General features: G+C 42.6%; 1 protein-coding gene across 1 annotated transcript; it reads right to left on the bottom strand.

Moving 5' to 3' along the window:
- Positions 1 to 322: 322 nt before the first annotated feature.
- Positions 323 to 3514, bottom strand: LOC139365902 (SLIT and NTRK-like protein 4). Its single transcript, XM_071102961.1, is given in 2 exon segments — positions 323 to 2858; positions 3425 to 3514. Coding segments are annotated over 2 exon segments (2616 nt in total). The 3' UTR covers positions 323 to 332.
- Between the last annotated feature and the right edge of the window lie 9624 nt (positions 3515 to 13138).

A 13138-nucleotide genomic window follows, 5' to 3' on the forward strand; every position in this document is an offset into this window, starting at 1 on the left:
CACTGTGGAAGGGTCAATATGAGTAACACTCAACATTGTTTCCGTGACTCAATGATTTGGTTGAAAAAAAGTACCAATTTCAGAAGCAGCAAAATATTACAATTGTCTCTTAAGGATGTCTTGTGGTATGATGTGTTATTCATACATGTTATAATGGCATCAACACATCAGGGGAAAAGTCTGTATTTGCAAGAGAGCCACTGATTCCCAAGAAATCTGGTTATCTGACTGGAGCCAGCTGTCCAGTTTATCCATTGGTCATTAAGGTTTTCCACAAGGCACTTTTGTAATTGGGGGAAGGGGAGGAGGGGGGTGTTGAGTGGATACATAGTCTACATTTTACTCATTTGAGTCTGTTCCTCCAGAACTTGAAGGTAGTCAGGTGTACCTTGAAGTTTTGCTTTAAGTTCATAATACTCGTTTTTCCTTTGCTCCACTACTATCTTACTATGGTTCCCCCCTATTAGTGACTTTTTCATATTTTTGTCATGTGGTTTCTCTGGGTAACGGATCTCAAACCCACTCACCCCTATACTGTTGAAATCCAGCCTTTTACTGTCTAAAAAGTTTTGAATGAACATGTTGGATTCTCTCGGCAGGAACTCATCCAGCTCATCAATGGTGCTCAGTCTCTTATTTCGGGGGTCCAGGGGGGACAGTGAGTCCTTGTCTTGGTCAGTGCTGTTGCGCATTATTATTTTCTGTCTCTGGGAGTCAGCAAATCTAAAGCCTGACTCAGAGTCTCTAATCGAACAGGTGTGGCTCTTGCTCATATGCTCGATAGTTTGGGGGATGAACGTCTCCCCTCCCAGGTCATCTTTCTTGCTAGATTTGTTGTGTCTTCTGAGCGTGAGTTGCATGGAGCCACACTCCTGATTCCCCATGCCCTCCTGGCGTCCTGGTGGCTTTTTATTGCGCCTAAGCACAAACACCAAGAGGCAGAAAGCAACAAATACTGTGAGGATGAGCACCACCAGGATACTGAGGATCATGATGGATAGGGGAACTGGACCTCCCGGAGGGGCTTTGCCCACACCTGCTGGGGACAAGGAGTTCACCACCGGAATAGCACTGGTCAGGATGAAAGGGGACCTAGCTATGAGTTTGGGGCATAGGATCTCATTTTTCAGCAGCCTTAACTCTATATTGGAAAACTGCACTGGGGATGCACATTTGATCTCCTTCGCAGCCACTCCATCATTCAGCTTCTCCAGCCAAAGTTTCAGAGCCACTAAATCACAGGAGCATTCCCATGGATTGCCTTCCAGATCAATCTGAGTGAGAGACCTCAGCTGGTCTAGGACGCCACTCACAGGCAGAGTCATGAAATGGTTGTTCTTAAGATTTAGCCTAGCCAAGGAAACGCTAGCAAAGATATAGGCAGGGAGGCTCCTTAGCACATTATTGTTCAGATACAACAACTGCAGATTTGGCATGGAGTCAAAGGTCTCTGCTAACACCTCTTTTATGGCATTGTATTCCAAGTACAAGTATTGGAGGTTACTGAGCCCAAGGAACATCTCAGGATGCAGCTGCTCTAGTTGGTTTCCATTGAGATAAAGCCTACGGAGGTTGGTCAGATTTGCAAAGACACCTTTTTGAACTGTGATTATTTGATTGCTGCCCAGATGTAATAAATCTAAACCCTCAAAGCCTTGGAAATCAACTGGACTGATATCTTGTATATAATTACCACTCAGGTGTAGCTTCTTGGCATTTGGTGGTTTGGGAATGAGATCTGCTAGATTGTGTATACTTCTCTCTTGGCAACTCACACCAATGCCAAAGTCTGAGGGATGAGCTTTGCACGTGCAAGGCTGTGGGCAGGAGAGAGGTGGGGTTCTTGTTTGATAGGACATAATTGGAATATGTTTATTCAAACCAGGTAAACCAACAATCCCGTTACCATACATTTTAGATGGGTTTGTTGTTATGGGGGGTATCGTAGTGGGTGCAGTGTCGGTTGTTGTTTGGCCATTATCTGGCTGTGAAGGGGGCATCCTTACGTCAAAGTCACTACCTGTTCCCATGGGACACAGTTCCTGTTTGTTTGTTTCTTTCAACAGGCGTCCATACAGGTCACTAGGGGTTTCACATATAGCCTCCCCAATAAAAATGTTATAGGGCATGTTCTCCAACCAAGCTTTCAAGGGTAACAAATCACAAGTGCAATTCCATGGGTTGTCATCGAGCTGCAATTCCACTATACGTCCAATGTGTTCCAAAACTCCAAGATATGGTAGCTTCTGAATCCTGTTTCCTCTTATATCCAAATGTGTAAGGGAGGCAAAGCGAAAAATATTATCAGGAAGGATCTGAACGAGATTGTCATTTAGGATGAGAACTTTCAGCCTATGCAATTTGTTGAATGATCCTTTTTCAATATACTTGATCAAATTGTAGTCAGCCTGGAGGTATTCCAAGTTTTCGATCCCATAGAAAGTGTCAGCTCGGAGCACTTTTAATTCATTGTTATTTAAGTGCAGCTGTTTCAATGAACTAAGGCCATAAAAGGCCCCTCCCTCGATGTTCTGTAATTTGTTGTTTCCCAGTTGAAGAGAGACTGCGTGTGTGAAATTGAGAAAGGAATTGGGGTAAAGGATGATCAATAGGTTATTTTGGAAATTCAAATGATAGAGGCTAGAGACCGGGGGCAGCAGCTGAGTAGGTCTGTACACAGTTATTTTCTCACAGTTCACATAGAGGACGTTCTCGATGGACATGCAAGAACAGGCGCTGCAAGTCTCCGCTGAGAGGTCAGAATCCAAGTCAGAAAACGTATTCGATACGGAAAAGGCCAAAAGAACTAGAAGCAGCATTTTGCCTTTTATAAATCCCCCAGAAAACCATTTAGTAACCTTTGAGAGGAAAAACAAACAAACAAACAATCAAAACACAAATGTGTACTATACATACAAACAGTATTTCATAAATGGGTAGTTAATAGCCTACTGCTGATGTTAGTAATGTTTTGGCTACACATCAGGCTACATTAATGTACACAAATCAACCCATTTCTCTTTAGCAATACAGCTACCAAGTACTATTTTATCCTGAAAAAATATGACTTTCTCTCATATTAATAATAATAACCTAATAATAGACTAATAATAATTGCCCGATCAGCCTTATAATCATCATCTCCTTCTGATGTTACCAAACATAAAATCACCAGAGGAATAAATCATTCTATATAGCAAGTGGGCCAATTGTGTGGGCATATACCAGGTTATTCAACAAAAAGAGGAGAAAATATATAGGCTACTGCACCCTACTGTATGGTGACATATGATGGGCTAAAACATCACATGAAGCCTCTGCCCCAAAAGGGATCAAACCATATTGTAATAAAAAAATATGAACAATATAAAGAATGGATGTTAAATCTTTCCAACCATGTATAAAACAACGTTGTCTTTCTTACCTTAAGCGTTTGTAAATGTGGTTTCTTGATAAGACATTGCTCCCATTAAGACGTCAGAATCGCAGTGGGCTCAGATTTCAGCCTATGCATCTCTTCTTGACAGACTCCACTTGTTTAAAACATGATTTCTCTCGTAGGGTCCCCAGTGTTGCTGTATATCCATGAAGCATTTCAGTGCGGAATGAACTAAAGACAAGGTGCCCACCTCTGCGTTCAGACAGAAGGGACTGAAGGCAAGCAGCTGAAGTGACTGCAAAGCAACTTCAGCATGCTCTCCAGTTCATGAGAGAGGAGAAGGAAACGAATTGTGCTGCTCCAACACCCCCAGTCCATAGAGATGCTCGCTGAAGTTGGATTGATTAGTTCAGGCAAAAACAAAACAGCAATAGGCTACCCACTCGATAAACCGAAATATATCATGCGCGGGTTTACTCACCTCAAAAAATATTACATCTCGTCTCTTTTCGAATCATGTAGTTCACAGGGCTACCTACCAGTGATGTCTGAGGTTTAGCCAGTCTTTACACCAAGGAAAAAACACACTGATATTCAGGAAAAAAAGCAGAACAGCGACTGTCGCGAAAAATGTATCATTCAGTTTAGTCAGATGCGGGCAATATTCCACCAAATCAAGAAACTACGTTCAAATAAACTACTGATAAAACAGTCATCAGGGATCCGGATAAGTGGGAAGATACCTGCCTGTGTCATTGGTATGCTGCTTTACAGCTGCATTGAGCTTCCCACACGACTTGTGGGAGGAGAGAATGCAGAGATGCAGAGAGAATGGGGGAGGAGGGGAGGGGGTGAAAAGAGATGCAGGGAGAGAGATGAGTGAGGAGAGGGGGTCTCATAGACTACACAGGGAACTTCAGGCCTTGAAATGTATATTTTAAGAAGTAGATACATAGTAATTTAAAAGATTTGTGTAATTGTGTTTCTTACCCATATTATGATCATTACCCATATCGCATTGTGCTATATAGCCTGATGGTTGAATGTAATGTAAGGTAGGCCTACCTGACAATTCAAGAGGGCTTGGCACCTGCCATTCTATTTTATGATTGGAGTGTTTTTAAAATGGCACAGAACGTGAGCAGCATTCTAATGGGGACTCTTATTCAAGGTGGACTGCAGTCAAAGCAAAGCCAGCATTGCTCAAGGAAGTAAAAAAAAACAATACCTCTCAAATGTGTTTTTGAGTAGTATGCATGGATTTGCCATTAGATGCTAACTGCCGTTCAGCCTCACTTTAGTTTTCAGACAACAGGTGCGCACTTCCAAAATCCCTCATGTGACACCAAAAATAGACACCACTCAATGGTAGCCTAGACTTTACCTGTTTGTTCAAATAGACAATGTGAATAGCTCTAAATGTGTGAAACGCAAATAGCTCTTCCTACATTTCAATGGCACAGTGACAAATCACTAAAAGCTTAATTGTTTTGTAGAATATGAGGAGGAACAATAAAGACAGAAATAATTGGAAAATTCAGGATGACACAGTAATAGTGAAAGTATGCTATTGTAAAAAAATTATGTAAATGTAAACTATTTTTTCCCATCTAAATTAGTTTTGATATGAGGTTAGGTGGTACGGGTTGTGCAAGCGAGTGAACCCAAGTCAAGGGCAGGATGTTACTGCATGGTTGGAGATATTTCTCACACATGCAGAAATAAAAGGTAGCGCCCTCTTCTGGCTGAAAGCAATTTTCACCCACTTTATAAACTTGGTCAGAGAGGAAGAGGTGATGCAAGATGGTTGACTCCACCCAAAATCTGTCTGCACAGATTAAGGATAGGGGCAATGACATAGTGTAGAATTTGGTCAAGATAAAAGTGAATTGCTATTTTGATAGGTGAGACTTATTTGATTGAATAGAAGTTTCATAATGCTTAGGTTGTTACGAGTGTATTGATAAGTTTTCTACAAAATATAATTGCATAGAATATCGCCTCCTCCCGCCTGCCTTTCACCTTTGTGGACATGTATTTCTATTGTTAGAGCGATAAGTCGACCATCTTGTAAATACAATAGATCATATTTTGCCTGGTGCACAGCCCGCAGATGCCTCCTAAAATGATTTAGCCAAATCATTAAAAAAAATTTGGGGGACAAAGCCATAGTTCGTTATTTTCTGCACAAAACAATTGAGCTAAGATGTCTCAATACAAACGGATGCTCTCATCAGTGGGTGCGCTCGCTCCCCAACGGCTCCAAACCGCCGGCAGGGCGAAGCCCCCGCCCCAGGCCCAAAAGGATTTTCTAAGGACAGGAAGGACCAGGCCCCACCAGACAGCCCAGGGGTCTTATTTATAAGGTTCAGTAAATGTCACACAACATTTCTGAGTGCACCATTTATGAAGAGTCTATTCACATACAAAAACATTGAGATTTATAAACTTGGCACATGCCAAGGAGAACAGCGAATGTCCTTATAAATCAGACCTGTCGTAAAACTGCACACGTGAACAATCATTAAAACTCCGTCTGGAAAACACCTCCATTCACCTTTCCAACTCATAAATATTGTCAGTTTGACTGATAGGTGGGCCAGAGCATTGATGTGTTGCGTGGTTCTAGGTTGGATATTACCCACCCTACAGGAAACAATGGATAGATACATTCAACATATAAACTACCTCAGTCCAGAATCTTTTGACTGCTGGACATTTCCAGAACAGATGCATTAGTGTACCAACCTCACCCATGTTGACACAAGTCTAAAAAGCTTTGATCCATCATTTTCTATGTGTGTGGTGTGATGTATACCCTGTGTAAGATCTTCATTTGAATAATCTTATATCTAACACAATTGGATATTGATATTATATTTTTAGATATTGCATCCCATTGTGCTGCAGTGATAAATAGGCTACACCCATGTCCTGCTCCCAACGTAACTTAGCAGGGGTTTTGCTGTTTGGGGAGAGAGGCCCACCAGCTTGTATAGCGCGAAAACTGTTCCTTTCCCAATAGCAACATCCCTCAGTTTGTTGTCTAAATCACTTTTAGATCCCACATCAATACCCTTTGAGGAAATACACATCAGGCAAAACTCTTAGATCAGCTCTTGGAATTGTATAACAATTCCCTTCCCTTACAACCTGTCCCACCTGACTGATGTTTTGGCATTGCCAGGTAATATTAGCCAGTGTCTTTCCACCACAAGGGGTTGTTCCATATTGGACTTGAAGGGAGGGATGCTCCATTGTTAGATAAACTTTTATGAAGTTCCCTTGCCACTTCACAAGATAACTCCAGTAGTGGATTATTTATCTTGCAGTGTGAGTTTTTTCATAATTAATGAGAAATTATCTAGTTTGATGGGCAATTTGTTGCATTTAAACTTACAACAGAGAAAAGAGACTAAAAAGGGTACTTTGTCATAGGAGGGCAAAAGGGCAGGTGCTCCAGCACCCCTAGGGCTCTGTCTGTGTATGTGCCTGCAGTACAGTCTACACTCTTGATTGTTGACTGTAATGTAGGCTATGCTACAATTATACAACAACAAAACATGTAAGTGCATAAGGCTATGATATCATTATGAAGCCAAATCCAAATACTGGATTGTCTATGGAGCCTATAGACTCAGTAACGTCAGCAATAGGCCTACATAATGCAAGTGTATTAGTAGACTACTCCAGATCGAGCCTTGTGTAAATTTTACACTGTCAAGCAGTGGAAGGAAAGTAATTGCTTGCATACCAGTTGTTTTGCTTAAATCAACAGTATTTGATACCTCATTATTTATTTAACATCACATTCTCGAAGTCTCCCATTTTGAGGCATGGAATGTACTCTGTTATTTTAGACAGGGGCGTCATGCACCCGAAAATCTGAGGAGGACAACGTTGGCTTTGGGGCTGCCATAGGGGGGCCCCCCGTCCATATTTTTCTAACAGATTAAACCGCTTTTTCCTGCAATCTAGAGCCCACATCATGCTTAATTAAAAGTAAAAAACATGTCTATTTTTCTGCATTTCTACAGTAAGCATAACTCTTGAGCTGTCTGTATCCTCCTGGCTGGTGATTATTTTTTTATGAAACTATATATGCTTCTCTGCAGCTCTGATAAAATCTGTGTCAAAGAGTCAAAGGAATATGAGTTTTATTCAGTACATTTAGTTATTGCTTGCTTTTCTAAAGTCTACCAACCTTGGCAGGGGACATACCAGCTAAGATACTTAGAAAAGCTCGCTGCTCTAACTTGATGGCCTGAAATTGCTTCTTGGTAGCTAGCTATGAGGTTGGGAGATTGGGAACTTATCTGGGATAGCTGGAGCCAACTTTATGAAACTGCCAAGTGGCTAGTAGTATTACAGATAATTTAAAAACAAACATTTGTATTTTATTTTTTAATTTACAAGACAAATCTGAGGGGGGACGTGCCCTATGTGCATGAGTCATGACGCCTCTGGTTGCAGAAACATTTGTTAATATCTTTCCTCTTCAACAGGGTATGAAGTAACAGCAGCAGAGCCTTGACGGGATGTGTGTAGTGCAGCTGTTGTGCTAAGGTAATTCTCTGTAGGTAGGCAGGTAGAACTAGGCTGCGACAGAAAGTCTTCTGTTCAGCAGAGTGACAGTATTTGCTCTTGGAGTACAGGGGGTCACGTTCATTTTTCTTCAACTTTTTCTCTTTCTCCAGCCTCTCTCTTTGACATGCTAAACAGATGTCTATTTATAACCCACACAGAGGGATAGGTGATGGGGACAGATATTAAATGACCATGCCCGGGAAGGGAGGGAGGTTGTTATTTCAATTATTTTAAAAATGTTATCTGAGGACACCAAGCTTGATTAGATATGCATAGCATTAATGATATGTATAGGAATAAACGTAATGATGCTTGCAGGTACCCTTTACATGGGTCAGACTCATGCTTATGCAAAGTTTGGTATCAAAATATGGGTGGCCTGTGACGCACAATCCAGCTATGATTGGAATATGCAAGTCTACACAGGGAAGCCGACCAGTGGAGGCCCAGAGATGAACCAGGGGATGCTTGATGTGACAGATGGACTGAGGGGGCACAATGTCACATGTGACAATTTCTTCACCTCTGATGAACTCAGCCAGCAGCTCCTGAAGAGGAAGAGCACCATGGTTGGCACAGTTAGAAAGAACAAGCCTGAGCTCCACCCTGCACTCCTCACAACAAGGGGGCGAGAGGCTTTCTCATAAAAGTTTGCCTTCAACCCCACCACCACTCTAGTTTCTTATCTCCCAAAGAGGAACAAGAATGTGGTCCTCCTGAGCACACTGCACAAAACGTTTGAGATCAGTCATCATCCTGGACTATAACCACAACAAAGGAGGCGTGGACAACCTGGACAAGGTGATTGGAACGTACAGCTGCAGGAGGATGACTGCCCGCTGGCCCCTGGTAATATTGGAGTGGCAGGTAGCCTAGTGGTTAGAGCTTTGGGCCAGTAACCAAAAGGTTGCTGGTTTGAATCCCTGAGCTGGCAAGGTAAAACAATGTTGTTCTGCCCCTGAACAAGGCAGTTAACCCACTGTTCCCTGGTAGGCTGTCATTGTAAAATAAGAATTTGTTCTTAACTGACTTACCAAAAGGTTAAAAAAAATAACATCATTGATGTGTACTAATACAATGTCTTTGTGATATGGAACAAAATCAAATCAAATGTTCTTTGTCACATGTGCAGAAAACAACAGGTGTATTTAGCATCAGTGAAATGCTTACTTAAAAGCCCTTAACCGAAAATACCAACAACAACAAAAAGTAAGAGAAAACAAATAATTAAAGAGCAGCAGTAAATAACAATAGCGGGGCTATTTACAGGGGGTACCGGTACAGAGTCAATGTGTCAATGTGCGGGGGAACCGGTGTCGAGGTAGTTGAGGTAATTATGTAATTATGTACATAAAGTGACTATGATAAGATGATAACAGAGAGTAGCAGCAGTGTGGGAGTGGGGTGCCTCTTGGATCTAGACTTTGTGCTCTTATAGCTTGGGGCTAGAAGATGTTTAGAAGCCTCTTGGACCTAGATTGGTGCTCCGGTACCGCTTGCCGTGCTGTAGCAGAGAGAACAGTCTATGATTGGGGTGGCTGGAGTCTTTGACAAATTTTAGGGCCTTCCTCTGACACCTCCTGGATGGCAGGAAGCTTGGCCCTGTCACGACTTCTACCGAAGTCGTTGCCTCTCCTTGTTCGGGCGGTGCTCGGCGTTCGACGTCACCGGTCTTCTAGCCATCATTGATCCTTTTTTCATTTTCCATTGGTTTTGTCTTGTCTTCCCACACACCTGTTTTCAATCCCATTTATTACCTGTTGTGTATTTAACCCTCTGTTTCCCCTCATGTCTTTGTCAGAGATTGTTTTATTGTCAGTGTAGTGTGATTGTTGTATAGGTGCGCGTCGGGTCCTCTTACCCATGTTTGTGTGTTTATGTACATTTAGTGTTATGGAGCATACTCCGTGGACTTTATTAAAAGACTCCATTTTACACTCCATTTGACTCTCCTGCGCCTGACTTCCCTGCCACCTATTACACATATGCATGACAGGCCCAAGTGATGTACACGCTACACTCTGTAGTGCCTTGTGGTCGGAGGCCGAGCAGTTGACATACCAGGCAGTGATGCAACCCGACAGGATGCTCTCGATGCAATAGAGATTGCATCATCTGTGGATCTGTTGGTGCGATATGCAAATTGGAGCAGGTGTCACATCTGCTCTTGCAATACCCTCTCCTGCTCTTCCTGTGTGTCCTTGACCTGCCGCCACTCCCCCAGTACTCTCTCACTCTCCCTCTATCTCTCTCTGTATGTTTGAGTGGGCGGAGTCAGAGCAGATCCCCACCAGCTGCAACCTGTTCCATAATCTACAAATACTCAGCCCTGCCACGCTGCCAGATCATAATCTTTGCTCATTCTGCCCGCTCTGACCCTGGTCCCTGTCTCCAGTCCCACATCTCGTCATCCTGCTACTCTGTCCTGGATTCCCCACTCTACTACTCTACTACTCTCCCACTCTACTACCCTCTACACCTGATTTCCAGAAACCTGCCTGAGCTTCCCCTGACCTGCACTCAATATATATATATATGTTTTACCTTTATTTAACTAGGCAAGTCAGTTAAGAACAAATTCTTATTTTCAATTATGGCCTAGGAACAGTGGAACAGTGTTGTTCTGCCTGTTCAGGGGCAGAACAACAGATTTGTACCTTGGCAGCTCGGGGGGTTGAACTTGCAACACTTCCGGTTACTAGTCCAACGCTCTAACCACTAGGCTACCCTGCCGCCCCAAAATCTCCCCTGTGCGTTTCAATAAATACCTTGGTTACTTCATCCCAGTCTCTTCGTCTGAGTCTCTTCTTGGGTTCCACTCTTCCACTCCGCGTAACAGTGGGTGTAGGGTTTCTGGGATAATGGAGTTGATGTGAGCCATGACCAGCCTTTCAAATCATTTCATGGCTACAGACGTGAGTGCTACTAATCGGTAGTCATTTAGGCTGGTTACCTTTGTGTTCTTGCGCACAGGGACTATGGTGGTTTGCCTGAAACATGTTGGTATTACAGACTCAGACAGGGAGAGGTTGAAAATATTAGTGAAGAAGTTGGTCAGTGCATGCTCGGAGTACACGTCCTGGTAATCCATCTGCTGGTAATCCGTCTGACTCTGCAGCCTTGTGGATGTTGACCTGTTTAAAGTTTTTACTCACATCAGCTACAGAGAGCGTGATCACACAGTCATCTGGAACAGCTGAAGCTCTCATGCATGTTTCAGTGTTATTTGCCCTGACGCGAGCATAGAAGTTATTTAGCTCATCTGATAGGCTCGTGTCACTGGGAAGCTCTCGGCTGTGCTTCCCTTTGTAATCTGTAATAGTTTGCAAGCCCTGCCACATTTGATGAGCGTTGAAGCCGGTGTGTTAAGATTTGCTCTTTGTCCTGGATTTACGCTTTGCCTGTTTGATGGTTCGTCGGAGGGAATAGCGGGATTTCCTATAAGCTTCCGGGTTAGAGTCCCACTCCTTGAAAGCGGCAGCTCTACCCTTTAGCTCAGTGCGATTGTTGTTGTAATTCATTGCTTCTGGTTGGGATATTGTTAAAGGAATTAAATTGCTCTGTTTTAATACCCAATTAAAATTAAACACTCTGTCAATTCATAAGGATTTGTAAGACCCTTATTCTATAATAATGGACAGAGCCCAGTCTTAAAGTCAAACAGCAGAGTTTATTCACGAGAGTACTGAATACGATACAGTTTACCACAGGTTATAAACTGAAAATGACGTCATCAGTTTCAACACTAACCCGTGCCATCTCCGTTCCAGTACAAAGGCTGTATCTCAAGCCTTCCCACATCCGTCTCACTACCAATTTAATATAATTTACGACTGAGCCAAGGTTTTCCGGTCTAGATAAGCATTCTAGCCAGTCTGAAGATATCGTTCATTCATTCCTACCCAGGAACAGACCGTCATTGTTCTAATCCTTGATTCATTCACACACATTATATTCAGTACTGGGATCAAAAATTAAAACCCATACATATACAGCAACATAACAGTATTCTGATTAGTACATATACAGTAACATAATAGTATTCTGATTAGTACATATACAGTAACATAAGTATTCTGATTAGTCAGCCCTGATTGAAATGTATACATAATTAGTCATCATTGATAAAAATTCCCTTAACATATATGTACGTGCAGTCACTGTGGGGATGATGTCCTCGATGCACTTATTAATAAAGCCAGTGACTGATTTTGTGTAGTCCTCAATGCCATCGGAAGAATCCCGGAACATATTGCAGTCTGTACCAGCCAAACAGTCATGTAGTTTAGCATCTGCTTCATCTGATCACTTTTTTATAGACCGAGTCACTGGTGCTTCCTGGTTAAATGTTTGCTCTATCAGGAGGATAGAGTTATGGTCAGATTTGCCAAATGGAGGGCGAGGGAGAGCTTTGTATGCATCTCTACGTGTGGAGTAAAGGTGGTCTAGAATTGTTTCCCCTCTGGTTGCACATTTAACATGCTGATAGAAATTTGGTAAAACTGATTTAAGTTTCCCTGCATTAAAGTCACCGGCCACTAGGAGCGCCGCCTCTGGATGAGTGTTTTCCTGTTTGCTTATGATGGAATACAGCTCATTGAGTGCGGTCTTAGTACCAACCTCGCTCTGTGGTGGTATGTAGACAGCTACAAAAAATACATATGAAAACTCTCTAGGTAGGTAGTGTGGTCTATTTTGAATTACTCTAGCTCAGGCGAGCAAGACTTTGACACTTCCTTAGATATCATGCACCAGCTATTGTTTACATAAATGCATAGGCCCCCGCCCCGTGTCCTATCAGAGGCTGCTGTTTTGTCTTGCGAATAGAGTGTTTTACCCGGCAGCTGTAAGTTCTTAATGTCGTCGTTCAGCCACAACTTGGTGAAACATAAGTTATTAAACATTTTAATGTCCCGTTGGTATGATATACGTGCTTTCAGTTCGTCACATTTATTTTCCAGTGATTGAACGTTACCTAGTAGAACGGAAGGCAAGGGCAGATTAGCCACTCGTCAACTGATCCTCGCAAGGCACCCTGATCTTTTGCCTAGAAATCTCTGTTTCCTTCTCCATCGAATTAAGGGTATTGGGTCCTGGTCAGGTGTCTGCAGTATATCCCTCGCGTCCGACTCATTGAAGGAGAACTCCTCGTCCAATTTGAGGTGAATAATC

This window comes from Oncorhynchus clarkii, chromosome 14, assembly GCF_045791955.1.
Source record: "Oncorhynchus clarkii lewisi isolate Uvic-CL-2024 chromosome 14, UVic_Ocla_1.0, whole genome shotgun sequence".
NCBI lineage: Eukaryota > Metazoa > Chordata > Actinopteri > Salmoniformes > Salmonidae > Oncorhynchus > Oncorhynchus clarkii.